We start from the raw sequence: 20482 nt of genomic DNA, 5'->3' as shown, positions 1-20482 counted from the left end.
ACTGAAGAAGATAAGCTTTATTCTCCACATGAAAATTAACAACTTGCAGCCCCCTTTCATATTTTCTGGCATAGAGTTGATTCCAATTAACAACGACAGAACCTTGCTTACTACCATCACCAGTCCATATAAAATTTTTAACCATTTATCCACCTCTTTTAGCAAGTTTGCTGGTCATTTATAATGACAGAGTTTACCAGCTGAATTTTGCCCATCATATTCAAAGTTTTCCCTTTCCAAGGGCAAGCTTGAGCCTAACTTTATTAGCAAGAGGTTAAAGGAAGCGAGATTTAGGAGTCCCCACAAAAATTGGCACCCATAAATAGTTAAATGGTATAAACCTCTATTGCTGCCAAGAACACAATTAACTCTCCTATTAAAGCAGAAGAACAATCAGCTGTAAAGACTCTTAATTGAATTCATCCATTGGCCAGAGGCTGAACCATAGGAATGCAGTAGTTTCATGAGGTTAGTTAGGGTACTCTAATTAACTCTGCAGAAAACAAAGATGTCTTTTAAGTTCTTTTAGGACCAACCATTGGGAGCATGTTCTGAGAACTGATAAGTCGAGAAATCCTACTCAAAGCTTCTTCAGCAACACAAAACAGAAGAGGGGAGAGAATCCCCTGACAAACCCCTCTACTGTAAGAAAAGTAACCAACAAGATTACCATTAATCCTAATTGATAGAAGAGCAGACTGAAGAATCTTTTCATGAGTTGAAAATTTGATGAAAACCAAAGCGCTGAAGCACCTATATAAGAAAATCTCATCTGAGTGTTAAAGGTTTTCTTGATGTCAGTTTTATAAGATACATTATCACCTTGAACTTTTTTGCTGAAGCAATGCTGATACAATATTTAATTTGTCTGCCCTTTGATAAAGCCATTCTGAGTAAAAGAGGCAATTCTGCTAGCAATCAAGGCCAACCTATCAGCAAGAATTTTGGATATGATTTTAAACCTGAAGTCTTTAATAGAGTCAGTCCTTGGAAATATAGGAATAAAAGAAACCACATTGGCATTCATATGAGACAAAATTCAATTTTTGAGAAAAAAATTGCTTGACAAGATTGCAAACATCAATACTAACACTATCCCGGCAAGCATGATAAAAAGAACTACCAAAGTCATCAAGATCAGAAGCACTACTAGCATTAAGATAAAAAAAACAGCTTTCTTAATCTCTTCATTAGAAGGGTAACTGGTAGATAGTTATTTTCATCTTCAGTGAAAAGCTATGGAGTATGAGCAGAAATGAGATTAAACAGGAAATCATTGCGAAGGGGACTATGCTCAGAAGCAGTATGTAAATCCTTATAAAAAGATAAAATGTGACATTAAAGCAGTTTAAAAGATTTTATTTATACTAAAAGTTATCATCCTAATCAGTCAAAACTTTTAAATAATTGAAAAAAAAAACTGTTAATCAATTAGAATAATTATGATTTTTAGGGAGGGCAATGAAATATGGTTTCATTTAATTCGGTTTTTTCACATCCTGTAAAAAGTTTTTCAGCATTAAATCTTATACATTTCAAGCATAGAATTTTTGATGAATTGCTTTTAAGAAGTATTCAAATGAATTTCATGACATTCTATAATGTTGTACAAATAATGTAATAATCACAAGTGATGTACAAATATTATAATATATTTTAAGACGTAAATTTTTAATAGGATAAATTCTTTAGTGGTGATTTGATTATTGTGTTTGCTCTTTGATAACTTTTTAAATGACTTATAATTAATATAATCTTTATCTTCAATATTAACAATGAATAAATACTATAATTTTGAATCCATGGTTTAAACTAGAAGTTAAAATGAAAAGATACCTAGGACTTGAAGGCATAAGTTTAAAACTAATTACCGATTAAAAGTATATTGAGTTTACTTTTTTTATAAAAATATTATTCTTTTTCAATGATTTTTGTAATTTTGATTATTCTAAAAAACTCTGTAGAATATTTTCGTATCTTATAAGTTATACCTCTATATAGTCTTTTCAAATATTTTATATTCTTACAGTATAAATCCATTAAAAGTCAAACAAGTCTTAAAAATATAATTATAACAATTCTACGTTAATTTGCAAGACCTTTTATACAAAACTATCTTTAGAAATTTTAATTCATTACATGACATAATATCTATCTCAATCTATCATTTTTAACATGTTTAGCGCTAAGATGGATTTATTTTTTTTTTAAAATGGATATGAAAAATATCACACCATAAATTATTTATCATAAATTCAAAATATAATTATGGGTTACAAAAATATGATATACTATAATTCTGTATGGTTTTGATATCCATGGTATAACTTTGAGTATTTTTCTAAAAAACTCTAAAATTATTTCGACTCTTGTAAACGAATAAAATCTTTCCAAACATTTTCAATTCTGACGTCATAAACAGTTAAAACCCAAAAAGTATTTTTAAAATAATCTTATAAGATGCTATAATATTTTTTTTTATAAATTTCAATCCAATTTATTTTCTGAAACTAAATATTAAAATATTAATTTAACAATTTAATAATTAATAACTAGCTACATACACATTCTCTATAAGTAGAGTTCATGTGTGCACAACTTCGTGGTTGCTGTTCCCGCATTGTAGCTGCAATTCCTCTCTCTTCGCCAAGAAGAGGTAACACGATCCACAGTTTTTGCTGTCATATTAACAAATCTTCGAATTTTCTTCTTCTTAGTGTTACCAACCCAGGAAATTAATGTTATTTTATGTATAAGTTAGTTAATAAAATATGAGTGAGATGAAATTTATTTTAAAGTCGCGAGGTTAATTAGTCAAAGTTTATATTTTGATTCCGTAAAAGTTGTGTGCAAGTGCTATATGATAAGTATATATCAATGGATTGAATTAAAAATATTTAAAATATGGTATTTGAAAAATAAGAATAATTTAAAAAGATATTAAATGGCTATAGGTTTAATCCTTTAGTACATCCCTATTTATGTACGAATGTCTCAATTGGGTCCTCGTTTTTTAAAGTGTATCAAAATGGTCCTTAATTTTGAAAATTCATATCAATTGAGTCCTTCCCGTTAAGTTGGCTGGACGGCGTTTAAAAAATTGATGACTGGGATGCTGAGATGAGGAAATGTTACTGACGTGGCATTGAGCTGGCTTTAAAAAGAGTTTTTTTATGGTAAATCAAAACGCAGCGTTTTGATTTTGAACACAATCAGTGAGTGTTTTATGAGAAGGAGAAATCCCTAAATTGCAGAGGGTTTTGTCGAGGGTTGTCGGTTGTGTTTTGTGGTTCCAATTTGGCGGACAATAGGTATCGTTTCTAGATTTGCGAGTGATCTATCGGTGGTATTTCGGTAGAATCAGGAAGGTGTTGGCGGTGAAGCACGTGGAAAGCAGTGACGAAAGTGTTCGAAGTGAACCACGTGTTCAGGTTAGTAAATGTGCTTTTGATTGAATTTTGTGATGATTTTGTCGTTTATGGTTTTCGTAACCTGTTGTATGTTGTATATTGTTTCGTTTTCGATTGCAATGTGGTCCCTCGTTATTAAAGCGTTGTTTGATTGTCTTTTTCAGTGGGTTGTGTATATTGTTAATGCTTTTTTTTGTGGTCCCCCATTGTTAAAGTCTTTTCTTACTTTATAGGTTAAAATATAATTGTTGTGTTGTACGTAATGGAAGGAAATTTTGAAGTTGTTTTTCACCATGGTGGGAAGTTCATAAATGAAGGAAAACTTAAGTATGAGGGGGAGAGTACAAGTTTATCCTTTGACCCAGACATGTGGAGCTATTTCCTTGTAGTCAGTGTAGTAAAAGGTCTAGGTTATGATGGGTTTAAGGAGTTGTTGTACTGCGTTGGTGGTGGTTCTGTTTTGGAAAATAGGTTGGAACCTTTGTTGGATGACATAGGAGCCATGCACATGATTACCTTAGCCAGGCTTAATGGTGAGGTTCATCTATTTGTTGTTCACAACGTCTCTGAACCTGAGGTGATAAATATGTTACAATATATTCCTCAAAATACAGATGAAGTAGAAGTTGAACCTGTAGGTATGGTTATGGGTGAAGGTGAAGAGGAAGTTGGGGGTATGGTTGTTGAACCTGTTTTAGAAGAAAGAATTGAGGCTGATGATGTTGTTGAAGGAGAAATTGAAACAGAGGTTGGTGAGGGTGATGATGTTGAGGCTGTTGTGGTGTCAGAAGAAAGAGTTGAGGCTGATGATGTTGTTGAAGGAGAAATTCAAACAGAATGTGAACAACACAGTGAAAGAGAATTTGAGGTGGCTGTTAATGAAGGTGAGAGAGGTGAGGATGATGATGTTGTTGAAGGAGAAATTGAAACACATGTTGGTGTGGGTGAGGTTGAAGAGGATGGTTGTGATGTTGGAAGCTGGACCAGTAGTGGTCATGATGATGGCAATGAGGAGGTTAATTACGACTGTATGGAAGGTCTGGTTCATGTTAATGTTGAGTGTGATTTAGAAGAGGAGGTAGGAGATAGAGTGGCAGATTGGTTTGGTAATGTTGAAGTTGATGTGCAATCTGATGATAGTGATGTGGATCATGGAATCAATAGTGATCATCATAGAGGTTTGTCCGATGATGAATGGAAATATGATGAATTAGACAGTGGAGCAGAAAGTGAAGCAGAAGATGCGGAAGAGGAGGGTTATGGGAAGTTTGTAACCTTCTGCATGCCTAAGACAATGGTAGATTATAAATGGGATGTGGGAACTTATTTTGCTAACAAGGAAGACTTTGTGGATGCCATTAAAACATATGCAATAGAAAATGGCAGAAATATTAAATATATTAAAAATGATAAGAAGAGAATGAGGGTAAAATGTATGGGTGCTAAAGGAGAGTGCCCCTGGATGGCATATTGTGGTTATATGGAAGCCATTCATACGTGGCAATTAAGGACTATTGTTGATGACCACAAATGTAGTAGAGAGCACAAATTAGGATTAGTTAATGCAAAATGGCTCAGTAAAAGGTTGGAAAAAACTGTTAGAGAAAATCCACAAGTAAAGGGAAAGGAAATTCGTGAGAAGATAAATCGAAAATGGAATGTGGGTGTATCTAGATGTATGACTTATAGGGCAAAGGCCATTGCTTCAGAAAATGTTGACGGGTCTTTCAAAGACCAATATAGAAGGATTTATGATTATGCCAATGAGGTTTTAGTTCGTAATCCAGGATCCACAGTAAAAGTCAAAGTTGAAGAGAATGTGGATGGAATCAGTTTTATGAGGTTTTATACATGTCTGAAGGCCTGCAAGGATAGTTTTGTGTCCTGCAGGCCAATAATTGGGTTGGATGGTGCTTTTCTGAAAGGAAAGTATGGTGGTGAAATGTTAACTGCTGTTGGTAGAGACGCAAATGATCAAATGTTACCTCTTGCGTATGCCGTGGTCGAAGTAGAGAACAAGGATACTTGGAAATGGTTCCTTCAACTTCTGGTTGAAGATCTCGGTGGGGAGGAAGTAAGTTCATCATTTACATTCATGTCGGACCAGCAAAAGGTAATGCACATGACCTATTCCCCGATTATGTTAATTATCTTTGAGGTTGAAATCATATCTCTAACAACACTGTCATAATTTGATTCAACAGGGACTACTACAAGCTGTACAATAAGTCGTGCCTGGAGTTGATCAACGTTTCTGTGTTAGGCACTTATACGCTAATTTTAGGAAGAAATTCCCTGGAAAACAACTCAAGCGTTTGATGTGGAAGGCAGCTACAGCAACCCATCCACAAGCATGGGAAGCAGAAATGAGAAATATTAAACAGCTTAACGATGAGGCTTTCAAATACTTGTTAAAAATCCCTCCCAGGTGTTTATTTAAATTTCTATTCTTAAGAATCTGCCAAATATTCACAGTAACATTGATGAACATATATATGTTGTAGGTACTGGTCAAGATCAAGATTCAGCAGCAAGGCTCAGTGTGATACTTTGGTTAACAACTTGTCGGAGGCTTTCAATAGTGTAATGCTGCATACAAGGTCTAAGCCAATCGTAACCATGATGGAGGAAATCCGGCTTTACTTGATGAAGAGATGGGCAACTAACAGGACAAAAAGTCAATCACTTTCTGGGAACATTTGTCCAAAAATAAAGACTAGACTAAAGAAGGAGTCTCAGTTAACTAAATATTGGATACCGTGCTGGTCAGGAAACAAGATTTTTGAAGTTCGACATGTGTCCCAAGCCGGTGACAAATTTGTAGTCAATTTAGATGAAAATTTGTGTACATGCAGGAAGTGGGAAATCACTGCCATACCATGTTGCCACTCGTTAGCTGCTATGAAATTCCTAAATCTTGATGCAGAGGAATTCATTCCATGTTGTTTTAGGAAGTCAACATATGAAGAAACATACTCTTCAATTATCTATCCAATAAATGGTAACAATATGTGGGAGATTACCACATATGAAGATGTTCTCCCTCCACCAAAAAGAACTTTGCCTGGAAGACCAAAGAAGAAGCGAAGGTTGGAGCAATGGGAGTTGGTGAACGATGACAAAAGAATGAGGAAGGGTGGTTTCAAGAAAAGATGTGGCATTTGTAAGGAAGTCGGCCACAACAGGACTTCTTGCACCAAAGCACAACAAACACAACAAAGTAACCCATCAACTCAACCAAACATCCCATCATGAAATGAAGAAGAAGCTGCAGTTTAAGGGGATAAATGAACAACTTTAATGTATTTTTTAATGTCTCTTTGTATTAGACAATACTTTGGTGCTCGTTTTGTATTACACAGCAACTTGGTGCTCTTTTTGTATTAGACAGTACTTTGGTTACACAGCAACTTAATGCTAATTTTGATGTTAAATCCTCTTTTTTGTCTTCTTTTGTAAATAATTATGATGTCTTCTTTTGTAAATAACTCGTCGCCCACCGATAAGAGGACGCTCGTCCACTCTGGATGGTCGAGAGGACGCTGCCCAAGCGATAAGAGCACGCTCGTCCACTGTTGACGCTCGAGAGAACGCTGGCCAAGCGATATGAGCACGCTCGTCCACTGTGGATGCTCGAGACGACGCTGGCCAAGCAATAAGAGCACGCTCGTCCACTGTTGACGCTCGACAGGACGCTGGCCAAGCGATAACAGCACGCTCGTCCACTGTGGATGCTCGAGACCACGCTGGCCAAGCAATAAGAGCACGCTCGTCCACTGTTGACGCTCGACAGGACGCTGGCCAAGTGATAACAGCACGCTCGTCCACTGTGGATGCTCGAGACGACGCTGGCCAAGCGATAAGAGGACGCTCGTCCACTGTGGACGCTCGTCCACTATGGACGCATTAGACAACGCTCCCTCAGCGAGAAAAAAAACGCTCGTCCACAGACGACGTTCGGTGCACGGTCGGCCAGCGAGAATAGGACGCTCGTCCACAAAGGAGGTCTATGATAGCAATATATACACTCATAAAACAGTGACCCTGACCAATGCAGATTGTATTAGACTCATAAAAACACCTCAGATATGCAGAATTTTTTAGACTCATAAAAACATTACAACTTCAACATAATAACATTATTTTTACTCATCACATTTCATAACAAAAATAAAGTTTTCAGTAGTAAGAAGTCTGACTTTCATTGAAATGGAAGAAAAGTACAACACGGTTACAACCCATCAGCCCATTCTCATCAACATTGATACGCAAATTGTATTTATTACACATAAAAGAAAAACCAAAAATATCAACACCTTCATCCAGTTTTGAACAACCAACAAAGATTTCTCAAACTTAACTAAAATTTTCCTATTACTATCCATTTCTTCACTGTGCACCGAACTTTCTTTGTTTCCTTCACACTTTAAGCATTTGCCCCTTTCCTCTTCCACAACATCATTGAACCATTTGAAGTAGTTGCAACCACCCTCTTCAGCACCATTCTGTATAAACAACAATTGATTCTCAAAAACACTTCCACATAATACAAACGTCAAATAAATCATACCTTATACTTCGAGCATCCCCAAAATTGCTTGCCACGATTCTTCAAAGTTTTAGCAGTTCTCAGCGCGCATCTCAGTCCACAGTGGCAAATCGGTGAACACAAATTATGGTTTTCCTTCCGCCACACACTGCATGTCGACGAACAACAAGAATGCTCCTTCGACATCGTCTTCGAACAACTACGTTCTTAAACCCACCCACCTGCGACGAACAACTACGTTCTTAAACCCACCCACCTGCGACGAACAACTACGTTCTGCAATTTAGGGATTTCTCCTTCTCTTTATGGTTCACTTGGAACACTTTCGCCACTGCTTTCCACGTGCTTCACCGCCAAGACCTTCCTGATTCTACCGAAAACCCTCGACAAAACCCTCTGCAATTTAGGGATTTCTCCTTTTCGAACCACAAAAGACATCCGAAAACCCTCGACAAAACCCTCTGCAATTTAGGGATTTCTCCTTCTCATAAAACACTCACTGATTGTGTTCAAAATCAAAACGTTGCGTTTTGATTTACCATAAAAAAACTCTTTTTAAAGCCAACTCAATGCCACGTCAGTAACATTTCCTCATCTCAGCATCCCAGTCATCAATTTTTTAAACGCCGTCCAGCCAATTTAACGGGAAGGACTCAATTGATATGAATTTTCAAAATTAAGGACCATTTTGATACACTTTAAAAAACGAGGACCCAATTGAGACATTCGTACATAAATAGGGATGTACTAAAGGATTAAACCATTGCTATACTAGTAACGAAATTGTGTGCTGGACGTACTCTCGAATCTGGCGGGAACCAAAAAACCAATGTCTTGTGTTTTTTTTTTGTTTTTTTTATTTGCATTTGTTTGGTTTTTTTAAAAGCTGTTTCGGGCTAAGGAGTTGGGGAGGGAGAAAACCTTTTTTCGATCACGAATCTGCTCTTTTTCAGTTTTTAATTTTTCCTTCAAACCTTAGAAACCCTAGGGAAAAGGAGAGAGTGGGCGGCAAGGGAGAAGGAAGAAACCCTGCGAGAGGGAGAACGCGAGGAACCCTAGCTTCATTCCCATCACCATTCGAGAGCCTCCCTTCTTCTCTTCTCTTCCCTTTTGTTTTAATTCTTCTTCTGCCAAAGAGACCAACCTTAGGAATCAACTAGTGGAGAGTGCGGAGGACGTGAGACGAAGCGAAATCGGAAGAACGAGAAGGCACGAAGGTTGAGTGAATAACAAAAGGGCGATTGAAGGAATTTCGGGTCGAGGGTTTAATTGTAGGGGGGTTTCGAAGTAGGTATGTGGAGCTGACCTTAAACTTCTTGTGAATGGTTAAGTGCGTGTTGATGTTGTTATGTATAAACTTGTTTTGGTCTCTGTGTTGATGGTAATAACAGGGGGTTCAACTCAGTTTTTGGGTGAGGTGTATGTTAGCTTGGGATTATGTTTAACATTTCTCAAATTCGTTATGGTGTTTTAATATGAGTAATTCTTACCTATGTTTGCTGTCAAAACATAGAAAGGTACGTTGGAAATATGTAACATTGAGAAGAGGTAGTATAGAAATATGCTAATTCTGATTGTTTTGTTCAGTGATTGAATATATTTGTGAAATGGTTGTAGTGTGACCAAAAATAGTTTGTTGCTAGTAGTACCTGCTGGTCAATTTTTATAGTTTCCGTTATGGGATGAAATGTGGGGGATTGGATGGGTTTTATATGACTGTGATCTATATATGAAGTGGTTATTTAAGTCTAACATGGTTGTTCAGATTTGATATGATTAGTGTGTGAACGGGAAAGTGATTTATGGGATGGGAATTGTGATTAAATTGTGTCGTTTACTGTTGTATGAGTTAACGTTGATTAAATGGCATGTTGAAGTATGAGTTTGAGTTGTTTATTAGAAACTGGTTTTAATTGAATGAGAGCTTATGTGTTTGAATCCATCTGCTGTAATGTGATGGGTGAAACTAGTTTGCTGCAGTGTTAATTATGATGAGAATTGAAAATTGCTTGAAACTAGGTAAATATGGTCGTAGAGTAAAGAGGGGTATGTATGATCTGAAATATTAATCTGATTTAACTGATTGGATGTTTTGGGCTTAGGGGTATGAAATATGAGTACTATTTTATGTTCGATAAATAAAACTGATATGAACATATGTTTAGCTTTCAACCTGTGGATGGGGTTAATGGAATATCTAATCAATGTAGGGTTTATATGGAATTGGGTGGTTCTTTTCTGTGCAGGATCAGTTTTGTGTTTTGTGATATATTATTGCAAATGGAAATGCTATGTTTTGTTGGAATGTTAGTAGATGTCAGGTTGATGTGGGATCGGAATAGTAGGATAGGAGAAGTCACTGAATTGATGAAAGGTCTAATTGCATCGAATGTCAAAATGACTATATGAAATTGTGATTTTTTTGTAATTCCTACATTATACGTGATTGTATATGTGATATACTGAATTGTATAATTGCTGCTACGAATGGTTGCAAGTCTAGAAAATGAATTAGATTCTGATTATATTTTAATGGTTAAATATGTTGTGGAAGTTGGTGTACGTATGAAGAAAGTGTCCAGAATTGATATTGGATGGCTTATATAAATGATGTATGCTCTGTTATAAAATTTAAGAATTGACATAAAGGATATTGAATTGGTTGGTATGGAATTATTTTAATAAAGGTGATATAATTGTATGAAACATTGGGAAATTACAAGTGAATGGGTTGGTAAGTTAACTTTTAGAATACAATAATTGGTGTATGATTGATATTAATTAGAATGGGTCTAGGGTTATAAAACTGGGAGCATTTTGATTGGTTAGTATAACATTGGCAGTGGATTATTAAGATTAAAGAAAGGAGGAAAAGCGGAAAAATGTTGCAAGGATTAATTTTAACTTTGAATATCTATATAACTTTATTATTTTATTATTTTTACAATCATAAAAATTATATCATTGGTTTGACTTGTAATCAGTTTTTTATTTATTTAAAATATATTAATTATATAAATAGTTCATAAGTGTTTACTTCGTTAATTAATATCTATTAAATAAATTAAAATTTCTTTTTTAATTTACTTTTTTACTTTAATTTAATAATAATAATAATAAAACATATTACAAATTTAAGATCTTAAATTTAAAAACTAAATTAAAAAACTAAATTAATAAAGTTATTTAATTAAATTTAATAATCAAAAAATTGTTTTTTTAATATAATAAAAATTTAATTAATTTAATATTTTTCATGTAATTAAATATATATTAATATTTTAATTTTAAAATATGATTTGTTAACCAAAAATAAATAAAACATATTATAAAATTAAAAACAAAAAACTTAAAAAAAATTATGTTAATCGTGATTGAAAATACGGTTAATATATAAATAATTGAAATTGAATATATTAACAGTATTTATTAACATATTTTTCTTTAAGTTTTTTTGTTTTTAATTTTTAATATGTTTTATTTATTTTTGTTTAATAAATAATATTTTATAAATTAAAATATTAATATATATTTAATTGTATTAAAAATATTAATTTAATTAAATATTTATTAAAAAAATATTTATTATTGAATTAAAACAAATAAATTTTTTAATTTTGTTTTTTAATTTGAAATATTAAATTTTAATTTGTAATTTATTATTATAAATAAAAAGTAAATTAAAAAAAGTTTAAAAAAAATTTAACCGGCGTTCACGCCCGAGAGAAAAATAAAACGCACATGAGAGGCTAGGGGGAAAACAAATCTTAACAGAAATATTTTAGGAGATAAGGGGGAGATATTTGGAGGATATTTTAGTAGTATATTTATAAACTATATTTAGGTTAATATCTACGGTTTTAGGAAAAAGATTCGTTTGGAGAAAATCTTCATAGATCACACGGCAGCCGTGAGCAAGGAGGAGTCTATCTACTCTGTGAAACCGTGAAGCGAGGCAAGTGTATCGTGAGCAAACTCTTGGAAGCCAGGTAAGGGGAGTAATCAGGGTATATCTCTGGGTTTGGGGAAGTCCAAAAGGCTATTATCTTTGTACTCGATACATGCATGAGGGGTTTTGTTTTGGGTGCATCCTTTATATTATTTTTGTGGCTGTTACATTGAGTTTTTCCTTGAGAACTGTGGGCATTAGGGTATCCTTGGGATGCAGAGTGTGCCTGAAATTTTTGGGAGGGAAAGGTTAGATGCGTGAATCAGGGTTGCTGATAGGTTTCCAATCAAGAAACCTAATCGATTCTCACTCTGACACACAAAGAAATGATTCAAGAACTCTGTATAACCTCTCTGGTATTATTAGACAATAGAAGAATACAAGAATAGACACAATGATGGAAGCCTAACCTCCCCCAACAGGAATAACAACCCTGTTCAACATATACCAAGGTCCCAAAAGATCCTTTCTACAACTAACGCTCTCCTGTTTATACACATATTCCCGCCTTCGTCTAACTGTCAAAACAGTTAGAGAACTAACGTTTCCTTCTCCTGTCATATACTAATAATCTTCTATCAGTTGCTGCGAAAATGAAGGAGGAGTGGGAAATGGACCTCCTATGTGGGACGTGTTACCTGATGTTTAGATAGAGATTAGGGTTGAAATAAAATGGGGTGCGTGAGCATGAAAAGTGATGTGAGGGAGGATGTGAGAATGTGGTTGTTGTGAAGAGAATAAAGAAAGCTTGAGAGGAGTGGTCTGTGAGCAATGAGAATGAAAGGAATGGAGAGGAAACATGGTTAGAATTTAAGTGGGTTTAGAAACTTGAAAGGGTTGTAGAGAAGTAGGATGGGTGAGGGTTACGGTGCCATGTAGTATGGTATATGAAAAAAAAGGGGAGAGTAAGAAAAGAATGGTAATGGGTTTAACTGGAAGGAAGTGTGTGAACGTAAGAGTTGGAGTGGGGTGGCGAAAAGAGATGCGTGAAAGACGTAATAGAGGAACCTAGGAGTCTCGGTTTTTGTACTGAGTAAAAGTGTGGTAGGGTAGTGAGTAAGGGTCTTCTGGAAAGAGTGAAAGAGAGGCTGTGTGAGTTGTAGTGGGTTATTGAAAAGAGAAAGAGGAAGAGAAGTGCGGGTTTTGTGCAGGGGTTATGTTCAAATTTAGATTGTAAGTGAGGGAGGCTTGGGGGGCCATTGAAGATACGTGAAAGTGAGTAAGAGATTAGAAGTAATATAAGGTGGTTCTGGTTAGCTTTGGGAAAGGGTAGTGATGTGTGATATCTGTGGATGTAGAAGAAGAAAGAGTTGAGTAGAGGGCAAAGGGGTAGCCTCACTGTTTCGGATAGTGGTAGTGGTGTTTTAGTTGGTTGCATGCATGGGAATTAGGAAGCCCATTCTGATGTTGTAAGAGAACAGAGGAAATAAGTTAGTATTCTGGAAGTGAGGGAGAGTTTTCGTATTCTGTTTTGTTTTATTAGAAGTAAGAAAAAAGAAAATGAAGGAGGGAAGTGGGAAAGTAGAGCGATACGTGAGGTGTGTGATTGGAGGGGTAGAGAATGAGTAAGAAGAGGAAGGCTACGTTGGGGGTTCTCTTGGTGGAGGTAATATGTCATGGGACAATCTACGTACCCAAGGGAGAGTGTTGGGTATTCTCGATAGGAATATGGGAGCTGTGTGGGTCCCATTGATGCTTATTAAAATCAATGAAGCCTCACTCATGAGGGGAGAGGAGCGTGAGAAATGTGGTTGCAGAGGGGGAACTTTTATTTACTTTTGGGTTGGTAGTTGTGTGGTTTCTTTGTGTAAAGCAGGGTGTAAGTAAGATGGGCGGGAAACAGAAGAAGAAGTTTGCTTGGTGAAAGAAAAGGAAAGAAAGAGGGAGAGGTTGGACGAGAAAAAGAAGAAAGAAGGTGCTGCATGGGATGGTTATGTTATTGTGAATCTATGTTAGAGAGTGACAGTACTGAGTGGGAAATTGGAAAATAAATAGTGGGTCCCGTGGGTACTTAGAAGGGAAAGGGGTAGAAAGGGTGTTTTCATTTTGAAAAGTGTTTGTAAAATTGGTTGCAGTAGTTGGGAAAGGAAGATAGGTAGGCCATGGTTACTGGAGTTGAGAAGAGAACTCATCTTGTTCGTGTGTAAAGTTTCTTGCTTGTGTGGTTCTTTTCTTCTATTGTAGATTCAGTGTGTGATTAGAGAGGGCCTTTGTTGTTATGATTTGTATTATAATTATATTCATATGAAAAATCAAGAAACATTTTGGTGCATGGAAAGTGCTCTTTTATACGTAGCATATATTGTAAGAGAAAGGGTAGGAGTTTTTACTCCTTTGCTTGGTATGAAAGGGACCCACGTGGGTCCCATAAATGTGTGAAGAGTGTTTTTTTGTTGGTGATTACATGCAGTAGCGAGTCCAAGAGCATCCTTTTTGGTTGATTTGGGAGTTGGTAGATGGTGGGGGTTTGTAATTGGAAATGTAGAAAGAGGAAGTAATTGTGGGTATTGAAATACCTTCAGGAAGAATCAGTGGTGTAAATTACTTTACGCAAAGTATAGTGAAATAACCTAAGTGAGTGTTAATGTTTTATTTCTGGGCGTATGCGACTAAGAGTGGTGTACTGTCAGGGTCATGTGAGACTACTTGAAGTAGATTGTTTAAATTTAATACGTAAGTTATTAACTAATATTCATAGTATAATAGAACCCTGTGTTTGATGGGATTATGTGTGTTTGATGGGATTATGTGTGTTTGATGGGATTATGAATATTATGGAGATTTTGTATGTAATGTTTTGAGAGTGGACGATTCTTTTGACCATGTGATGTGGAAAAGAGATTCTCTTCAGCCGTGTGATGCGGGAAGATGATGGTTTGGTAGTGTTGACTCTGTTGGCCGTGTGATGCTATATGCGGGAAGATGTTGTGATGATATATGTTATGATTTAATTGTTATGTGTTTAAAATGTTATTGTATATCGTGAGTTATGATATTTTTGGTTGCTCACCTTTGCATGTTGTGGTTGTGGTTTCCACCTACGGTGATCGTACAGAGTAGATGGCATTGCAGATAAGATCGGATCCAAGTAACTGACGAGAGTTGAGATCTTTTATTTCGGGAATGATTATTTATATTATTTTAAAAGAGATAATTTGAGATTTTTGGATTTTAAAGTTATAATGTGCTTCTGCATTTTAATCGAATGAAATTTGATTGTCTTAAGTGAATGTTTTATAGAAAAGTTTTGAAAAAAAAAAATACCGTGACATCTCAAAAATCGGAGTGTTACATAAGCGTTATCCGTTTGATTTAGGTTTGCATTATGTGCTTATTGTGTTTTGTGGTTATTAATTTATTATAATTCCTTTTTTGCTTTTGTTGTAGGTGTGTTAGGGTTTGTGTGTAGGGTTTGTGTGTAGGGTTTTAGGAGAGCATGGTGAAGGTTCGTGTAAGTAACAAGGAAGAAAGTCCCGTAATGGATAACAGTGATTACAGTGGTTCGCAGTTAGTTCACCACTTCAGAAGTGTACTTGGTGCAGTCAAAACGGTAAGTTGTTGTAGATTTCGGAAAGTGTTATGGGCTTTGTTCAATTGAAATTTTACCTCTCTATTGCCGAATGGAATAAAAGCTGGGTTATTGTGGCTCAGGGTGATAGAGGGAATTATGACGAGCTCGTTGGTTATTTGCACCTGAAGAGGAATCTTAGTCCTGATGAGGTTGCAATTCTTGTGGTAGGTTCTTGATTTAATGATCATAACTAAGTTAGATGATGTTGCATATATATTTTTTTTTGTGGGCTTAAATCTAAGTCTTTGTGCTAATATCGTCTTGTAATGTTATATCCCACGGCTGCAGACAACTTTGAAGGCACTTTCTGGTGCAGTGTCCTATATAGATTCTGATCATCACGAATCTCTTCTCTTTGCTGTAAGATTTTATTTACTCTGACGTGATTGGGACTTCAAATTATTCCTCCTTGAAGGATGATTGATTTTGGTGGAATTTTTGCTCAGGTTTCAGGAATGAGCCTCTGGAATTATGGAACTGAGGTTATGGATGCACTGCTGGAACTCATTACATCTTTGGTACATAATTCTTTTGAGTCACCATTGGATATTTGTAATCATAGAGCCACTTGTCAAAATCTGTTAAGTTTGATGCTTGTATATTTGTCTGCAGGCTGCTACTAATGGAAAATATATTGATTGGTGTTTGGAGATGCTTGTGAAACATTTTGTGCCCCCTCGTTACATCTATGATTCTCTCGATAACGAGAATGGAATTAACAGGAAAAATAAAGTTCTGTCTCGGGTGCATGCGGCTTTGAAAGAGATAGCTGATTTGGTGCCTCTTGCTCCCTTGCGACTATGTCCAATAGTTGTCCAGAACATGCCCAGTGTCTTCAGTTATGATCGTGTGAGTTCATATGATTTTCTCCAGAGGCAACTAAGCGAATTTGTTGTGTATCAGTATTATGTAATAGTGTATCAATTAGCTGGATGTCGATTAGCCATTATACTTTTTTATCTTGTCAATTTTGCATTCGATGATCAGTATCTAAACTGTTCATTATGGAGAAAGTATAGTGGTTATTTAAGTTATATTTACACTTAATGTGCATTTTTTATTTCAAAACAGTCTGTAGAAATACATTATTTATTGATATAGACTATGGAGAGTGTCTTTTTCATCAGGGTTCACTTTTTTGTTGCTTGTAGGAGATTGTCCTATATGTTGAGAATATGTTAAAGTTGGAGAGTGGTGCAATTGGAGAAACTGTCGGTTCTACAGTGCTGCCTGCTCTTGTGGATAGGTTGCTAGAGTTGGATGTAAGTTAGTTAATTCTCCCTTGAAATTTTTCTCAAAGAAATGCTGGATCATTTGACCATTCATATTTATTAAAATGGTTGTAGGTGGAAATTGGATGGAATGGAATCTTGCAAGAAGATACCAGAGGCATATTTGATATGGAGTTAGAAGATATTATTAAATTTGCAGAGGAGGATGAGAACTCTGATAGCATGGTATGCTTCTTTTAATTTATTGGAAGTTCATACTGTGATTTAATGATGTGTTCTTTGACAATTAAAATGACTGAGCCGAGTTTATTTGGTTGTTCAGAAGTTATAGAGTCAATTTAATTATATTTGCTTGAGCCGATAAAAAAAATTATATTTGCTTGAAGGATAGAAATCTCTTATTCCTATCCTTGGTTCTGTATTTTTTGCCTGGTTTATGTTTATTAGTACATTTTTATGTCTGTATTGTATTTGTTTAATTTCTTGCTTCTTATGTGTTATCTCATGAATTTCTTGTCTTCATTTTACAGCCTCAGTCAGAGTTGTTAAATAGGAAATATTTGCAAGGCGATAATAAGGTTGTTGAAAAATTAGATAACCTAATTGTGCTAGCTTTATTGCACCTTGAATCCTGTCAAAGCAGTGGCCGATTAGCTGAGGTATTCCCATCTATAAAATTATGCACATAGTTTCAACATTAGGGCACAAAACACGTTTAAACTGTCCATCAACATGGCTTCATCTTAATACTATTGTTATCTTCTGTTAGGTATTCGATATTCTACTTCATTCATTCCAGAAAACTGTACTGAATGCATACAAGTCAAAATTTACCCAGGTACTGTTGTTACAACTTGTCTTTCTGGTACTATTTCTGAGAATTGTGTTCTCATTAGTGCTCTATTTTGTTCCAGTTTGTGATGTTCTATGCGTGTGCACTGGACCCTGAAGGATGTGGTGTGAAGTTTGCCATGGTTCTTGCAGATATGTTTGGTTCTGATGTTAATCCACCTATAACAAGGTATTTTTGTTGTGGTAAAAAAGTTAAAATTCACCCATTTGACTATTCAATGAACTACGTATGTTAATTGGGGTTTATGTGTGCAGCTGAGAAATATTTTAGAGTTGGTTGACTGCCTTAATGTGTTCTTTCATTTCATGACATGTGTAACTTTGTACCAATACTGGTCAAGTTACAACATTGTAAACTGTTTTTGTGGTTTATGCTGCAACTGGAATGATAACCCCTTAATAACTTTGTTATGTATTGATTACTGTATAAAAATGGTGACCCTTGTTGCTGCAACTTACTTTTGTTGTAGAAGTGAGCTCTACTACTCTTAACCATGAGATGCTTTTTTATGATAAACTGGACTGACGTGGATTTTGACATGTTCATAAAATGTATATTCAAATGTAAATATTTTTTATAATCAATATTTAGAGAACATGACATTGGTAATTGCCTTCATTCATTGTAGGATGAGTGCTGTTGCTTATCTTGCTAGTTATCTCTCTCGTGCAAAGTTCCTTTCGGCTGCGTTGGTCACTACCATCATACAAAGGTTTGAAAACATTTTGAATGTCAACTGTTCATTTATGACCAAATAAGTTATCTTTATCTTGTAGTAGAAGAGGCAAATTGTTATTAATTGATTTTATGGTCTTTTTTCGTGATTTCAGCTTGGTTGATCAATGTTATGCTTATTGTAAGTTACGTGATTCTGGTATGAACCCACGAGCACATCAAGTTTTTTATTCTGGGTGTCAGGTGAGTCTTATCACATTTGACCTTTTTAGTTGGGGGGTGCCGTAAAGCTGATGTCTTTCAGTATTCTTCATTGTTCATTATATATATTTTATTTTTATTTTTTGTGTGAGCAGGCTATCATGTACATTCTGTGTTTTCGCATGAGATCTCTCATGGACGTTCCTAGGCTTAAATTGCAGCTACTTAATATGCCTATGGAGGCAATCTGGAAACATAAATTGTGTCCGTTGAAGGTAAGACACTTTTAAGTTTTAACAGTGATGTTTTTAAATATAAACATCTTGTATAATTGTGTATAAAATGATGAGGAAACTTTTTTATAAGAACTCATAGATGAAGAAAATGAGAAAAAGTTAAATCATCAAACTAATATTAGTTTATATACAGTTTATTGAGGTTTTGTTGGATTAACCTTTCCAAATAGTTTATTTTTAAGCTAACAAATTAACTAATTTTATCATATAGAAGGTTTTATTTTCTTTTTGTAATTATTTATGGAAAAGATTATCCAGATAGACGTCATATTCTTTTCCTCGTGACCTTTGAAGGGGTGAAGTTTTGCACTTTGTCAGAACTCTTTGAACATAACTTTTAAGTTTAACATAAATTTATGTACCAGGTGTGTTTGCCTACTGTAGTAGTGGAATTTCTTAGACAGGCAAAGGCTGCTAAACTTTTCATGGTATCAGAGTCATTCGTTTTCAATGACATGCTCGAGTCTGATCTTTCCAAGGCTTTTGGCGGGATGGATAGACTTGACATGTTCTTTCCGTTTGATCCATGTTTATTGAAGAAAAGTGAAAGGTTAGTTTAATTATCTGAATTTATGTCATTTGACCTTGACATGTTACCTGGTTAAGTTTTATGCTCATGCTGATTTTGCTCTCTCCAACTATCAATCAATCACAGCTACATAAGACCACATTTTGTTCGGTGGTCAAAAGTCAGAACTACATACGATGACGATGATGATAACGTCTCCGAAGTCAGTGAGAGTGGCAGTGAAGTGACAGATGATGATTTTGTTGACACTAATACAAAAGATATGATTGATGATGATATGATGGTGACTGTTGAAGATCTTGATTTTAACCCGGACTTGAACAAAATGTCTATCACGCCTAAAAATTCTTTGAAACATTTGCGAATGCCAGCAAGAATCAGGCCTTCCACTAGTCCAGAGTCTCTATGAATGATAGGGAGTCCAATACTACGAGGTAGTTAATTCAAAGGAAAAAAAGGTTATTGAAGTAATTCATAGAGAGCATAGTTCACATACGTACTGGTCATGTACCATAATTTTTGTATTTATCTTGTAGTCTGTTGAAGTAAGTAGGAGTAGCCAACTTCCTAATTTTTGTTTCTAAGATTTGTTCCTTTATGCTATCTTGTAATTATAATTTTTGGTGAGGATATGCTACATGAAATTCAGTAATTCTTAGAATCATAATTTGTCAAAAAATATTTACATAATTAAAGTATCAACACAATATTAGTAAAATATTTGCATAATTGGTTTTACTAGTGATTCTTTAATTTAGCATCTTGACTTTTTGACACTTTTAATGTGATTTATAATCTCATTATGTTAATTTGGGTAATAAGTAGGAAGATGGAAACAAAATTCTTAATATAGTTAGAAAATAATATCAACATGTTGATGCATAAGTTTTGGCCCTTGCTGAGTTTATTATTTCTATTTCTAAGTCTGACTTGGTCACCGGAAATTAAATTTCTTTATGCCGCAGACCTTTGCATTCGACTACATGAAGGATTTGGCTACTCTTAAGTGAGGAGGTGTACTGATAACGATACAGGTTTTTTTTATTATTAAATATATACTTAGTAAAACCATAATTTTAATAAACAGTTAATTTTGTGATCAATGGTTAGCCATATTTCATTGGTGAACATTTCACCTTTGGGGAAACTAAGTGCAGTTCTTTCCACTAATAGTGAGCACATTCTTTTGACTTAAGGGCAGTGATACTGAATGTCCG

At 35.1% G+C, this 20482-nt stretch overlaps 2 protein-coding genes and 1 pseudogene across 6 annotated transcripts; all 3 read left to right on the top strand.

The window, feature by feature from the left end:
* The first annotated feature begins 3005 nt into the window (after window positions 1-3005).
* Window positions 3006-6046, top strand: LOC148203675 (uncharacterized). 2 transcript variants are annotated; one of them, XM_088107964.1, is made up of 3 exons: window positions 3006-5523; window positions 5615-5838; window positions 5915-6046. In XM_088107964.1, exons 1-2 carry the CDS (start codon window positions 3673-3675, stop codon window positions 5636-5638), a joined length of 1875 nt encoding a protein of 624 aa, XP_087964090.1. In that variant the 5' UTR covers window positions 3006-3672; the 3' UTR covers window positions 5639-5838; window positions 5915-6046. The 2 variants fall into 2 exon arrangements, with proteins under 2 accessions (XP_087964090.1, XP_087964089.1); XM_088107963.1 differs by having other exon boundaries at window positions 3006-5838.
* On the top strand, window positions 5997-6815 carry LOC148203674 (uncharacterized; annotated as a pseudogene).
* A 2033-nt stretch (window positions 6816-8848) lies between these two features.
* LOC148203673 (uncharacterized) lies at window positions 8849-20003 on the top strand. 4 transcript variants are annotated; one of them, XM_088106476.1, is made up of 17 exons: window positions 8849-9250; window positions 11824-11948; window positions 15296-15458; window positions 15560-15643; window positions 15768-15839; window positions 15926-15997; window positions 16092-16328; window positions 16631-16741; window positions 16826-16936; window positions 17242-17370; window positions 17481-17549; window positions 17626-17732; window positions 18193-18276; window positions 18395-18482; window positions 18596-18715; window positions 19102-19286; window positions 19392-20003. In XM_088106476.1, the coding sequence occupies exons 3-17, from the start codon at window positions 15345-15347 to the stop codon at window positions 19672-19674; spliced, it is 1866 nt and encodes a 621-aa protein (XP_087962602.1). In that variant the 5' UTR covers window positions 8849-9250; window positions 11824-11948; window positions 15296-15344; the 3' UTR covers window positions 19675-20003. The 4 variants fall into 4 exon arrangements, with proteins under 4 accessions (XP_087962602.1, XP_087962603.1, XP_087962601.1 ...); XM_088106477.1 differs by lacking the exon at window positions 11824-11948; XM_088106475.1 differs by lacking the exon at window positions 8849-9250 and having other exon boundaries at window positions 11644-11948.
* The last annotated feature ends 479 nt before the right edge of the window (window positions 20004-20482 follow it).

This window comes from Vigna umbellata, chromosome 2 (genome assembly GCF_029865625.1).
Source record: "Vigna umbellata cultivar VRB3 chromosome 2, Vumbellata_1.0, whole genome shotgun sequence".
Taxonomy (NCBI): Eukaryota; Viridiplantae; Streptophyta; class Magnoliopsida; order Fabales; family Fabaceae; genus Vigna; species Vigna umbellata.
The sequence above is the reverse complement of the archived record's forward strand: the minus strand, read 5'-3'. Positions and strand labels throughout refer to the sequence as shown.

Coding starts and splice junctions, on each gene's coding strand:
- LOC148203675 (XM_088107963.1), top strand. CDS start 3,673: ATGGAAGGAAATTTTGAAGTTGTTTTTCACCATGGTGGGAAGTTCATA.
- LOC148203673 (XM_088106477.1), top strand. CDS start 15,345: ATGGTGAAGGTTCGTGTAAGTAACAAGGAAGAAAGTCCCGTAATGGAT. Junction 16,937..17,241: donor ATGAGAACTCTGATAGCATG/GTATGCTTCTTT, acceptor TTCATTTTACAG/CCTCAGTCAGAGTTGTTAAA. Junction 17,550..17,625: donor ACAAGTCAAAATTTACCCAG/GTACTGTTGTTA, acceptor ATTTTGTTCCAG/TTTGTGATGTTCTATGCGTG.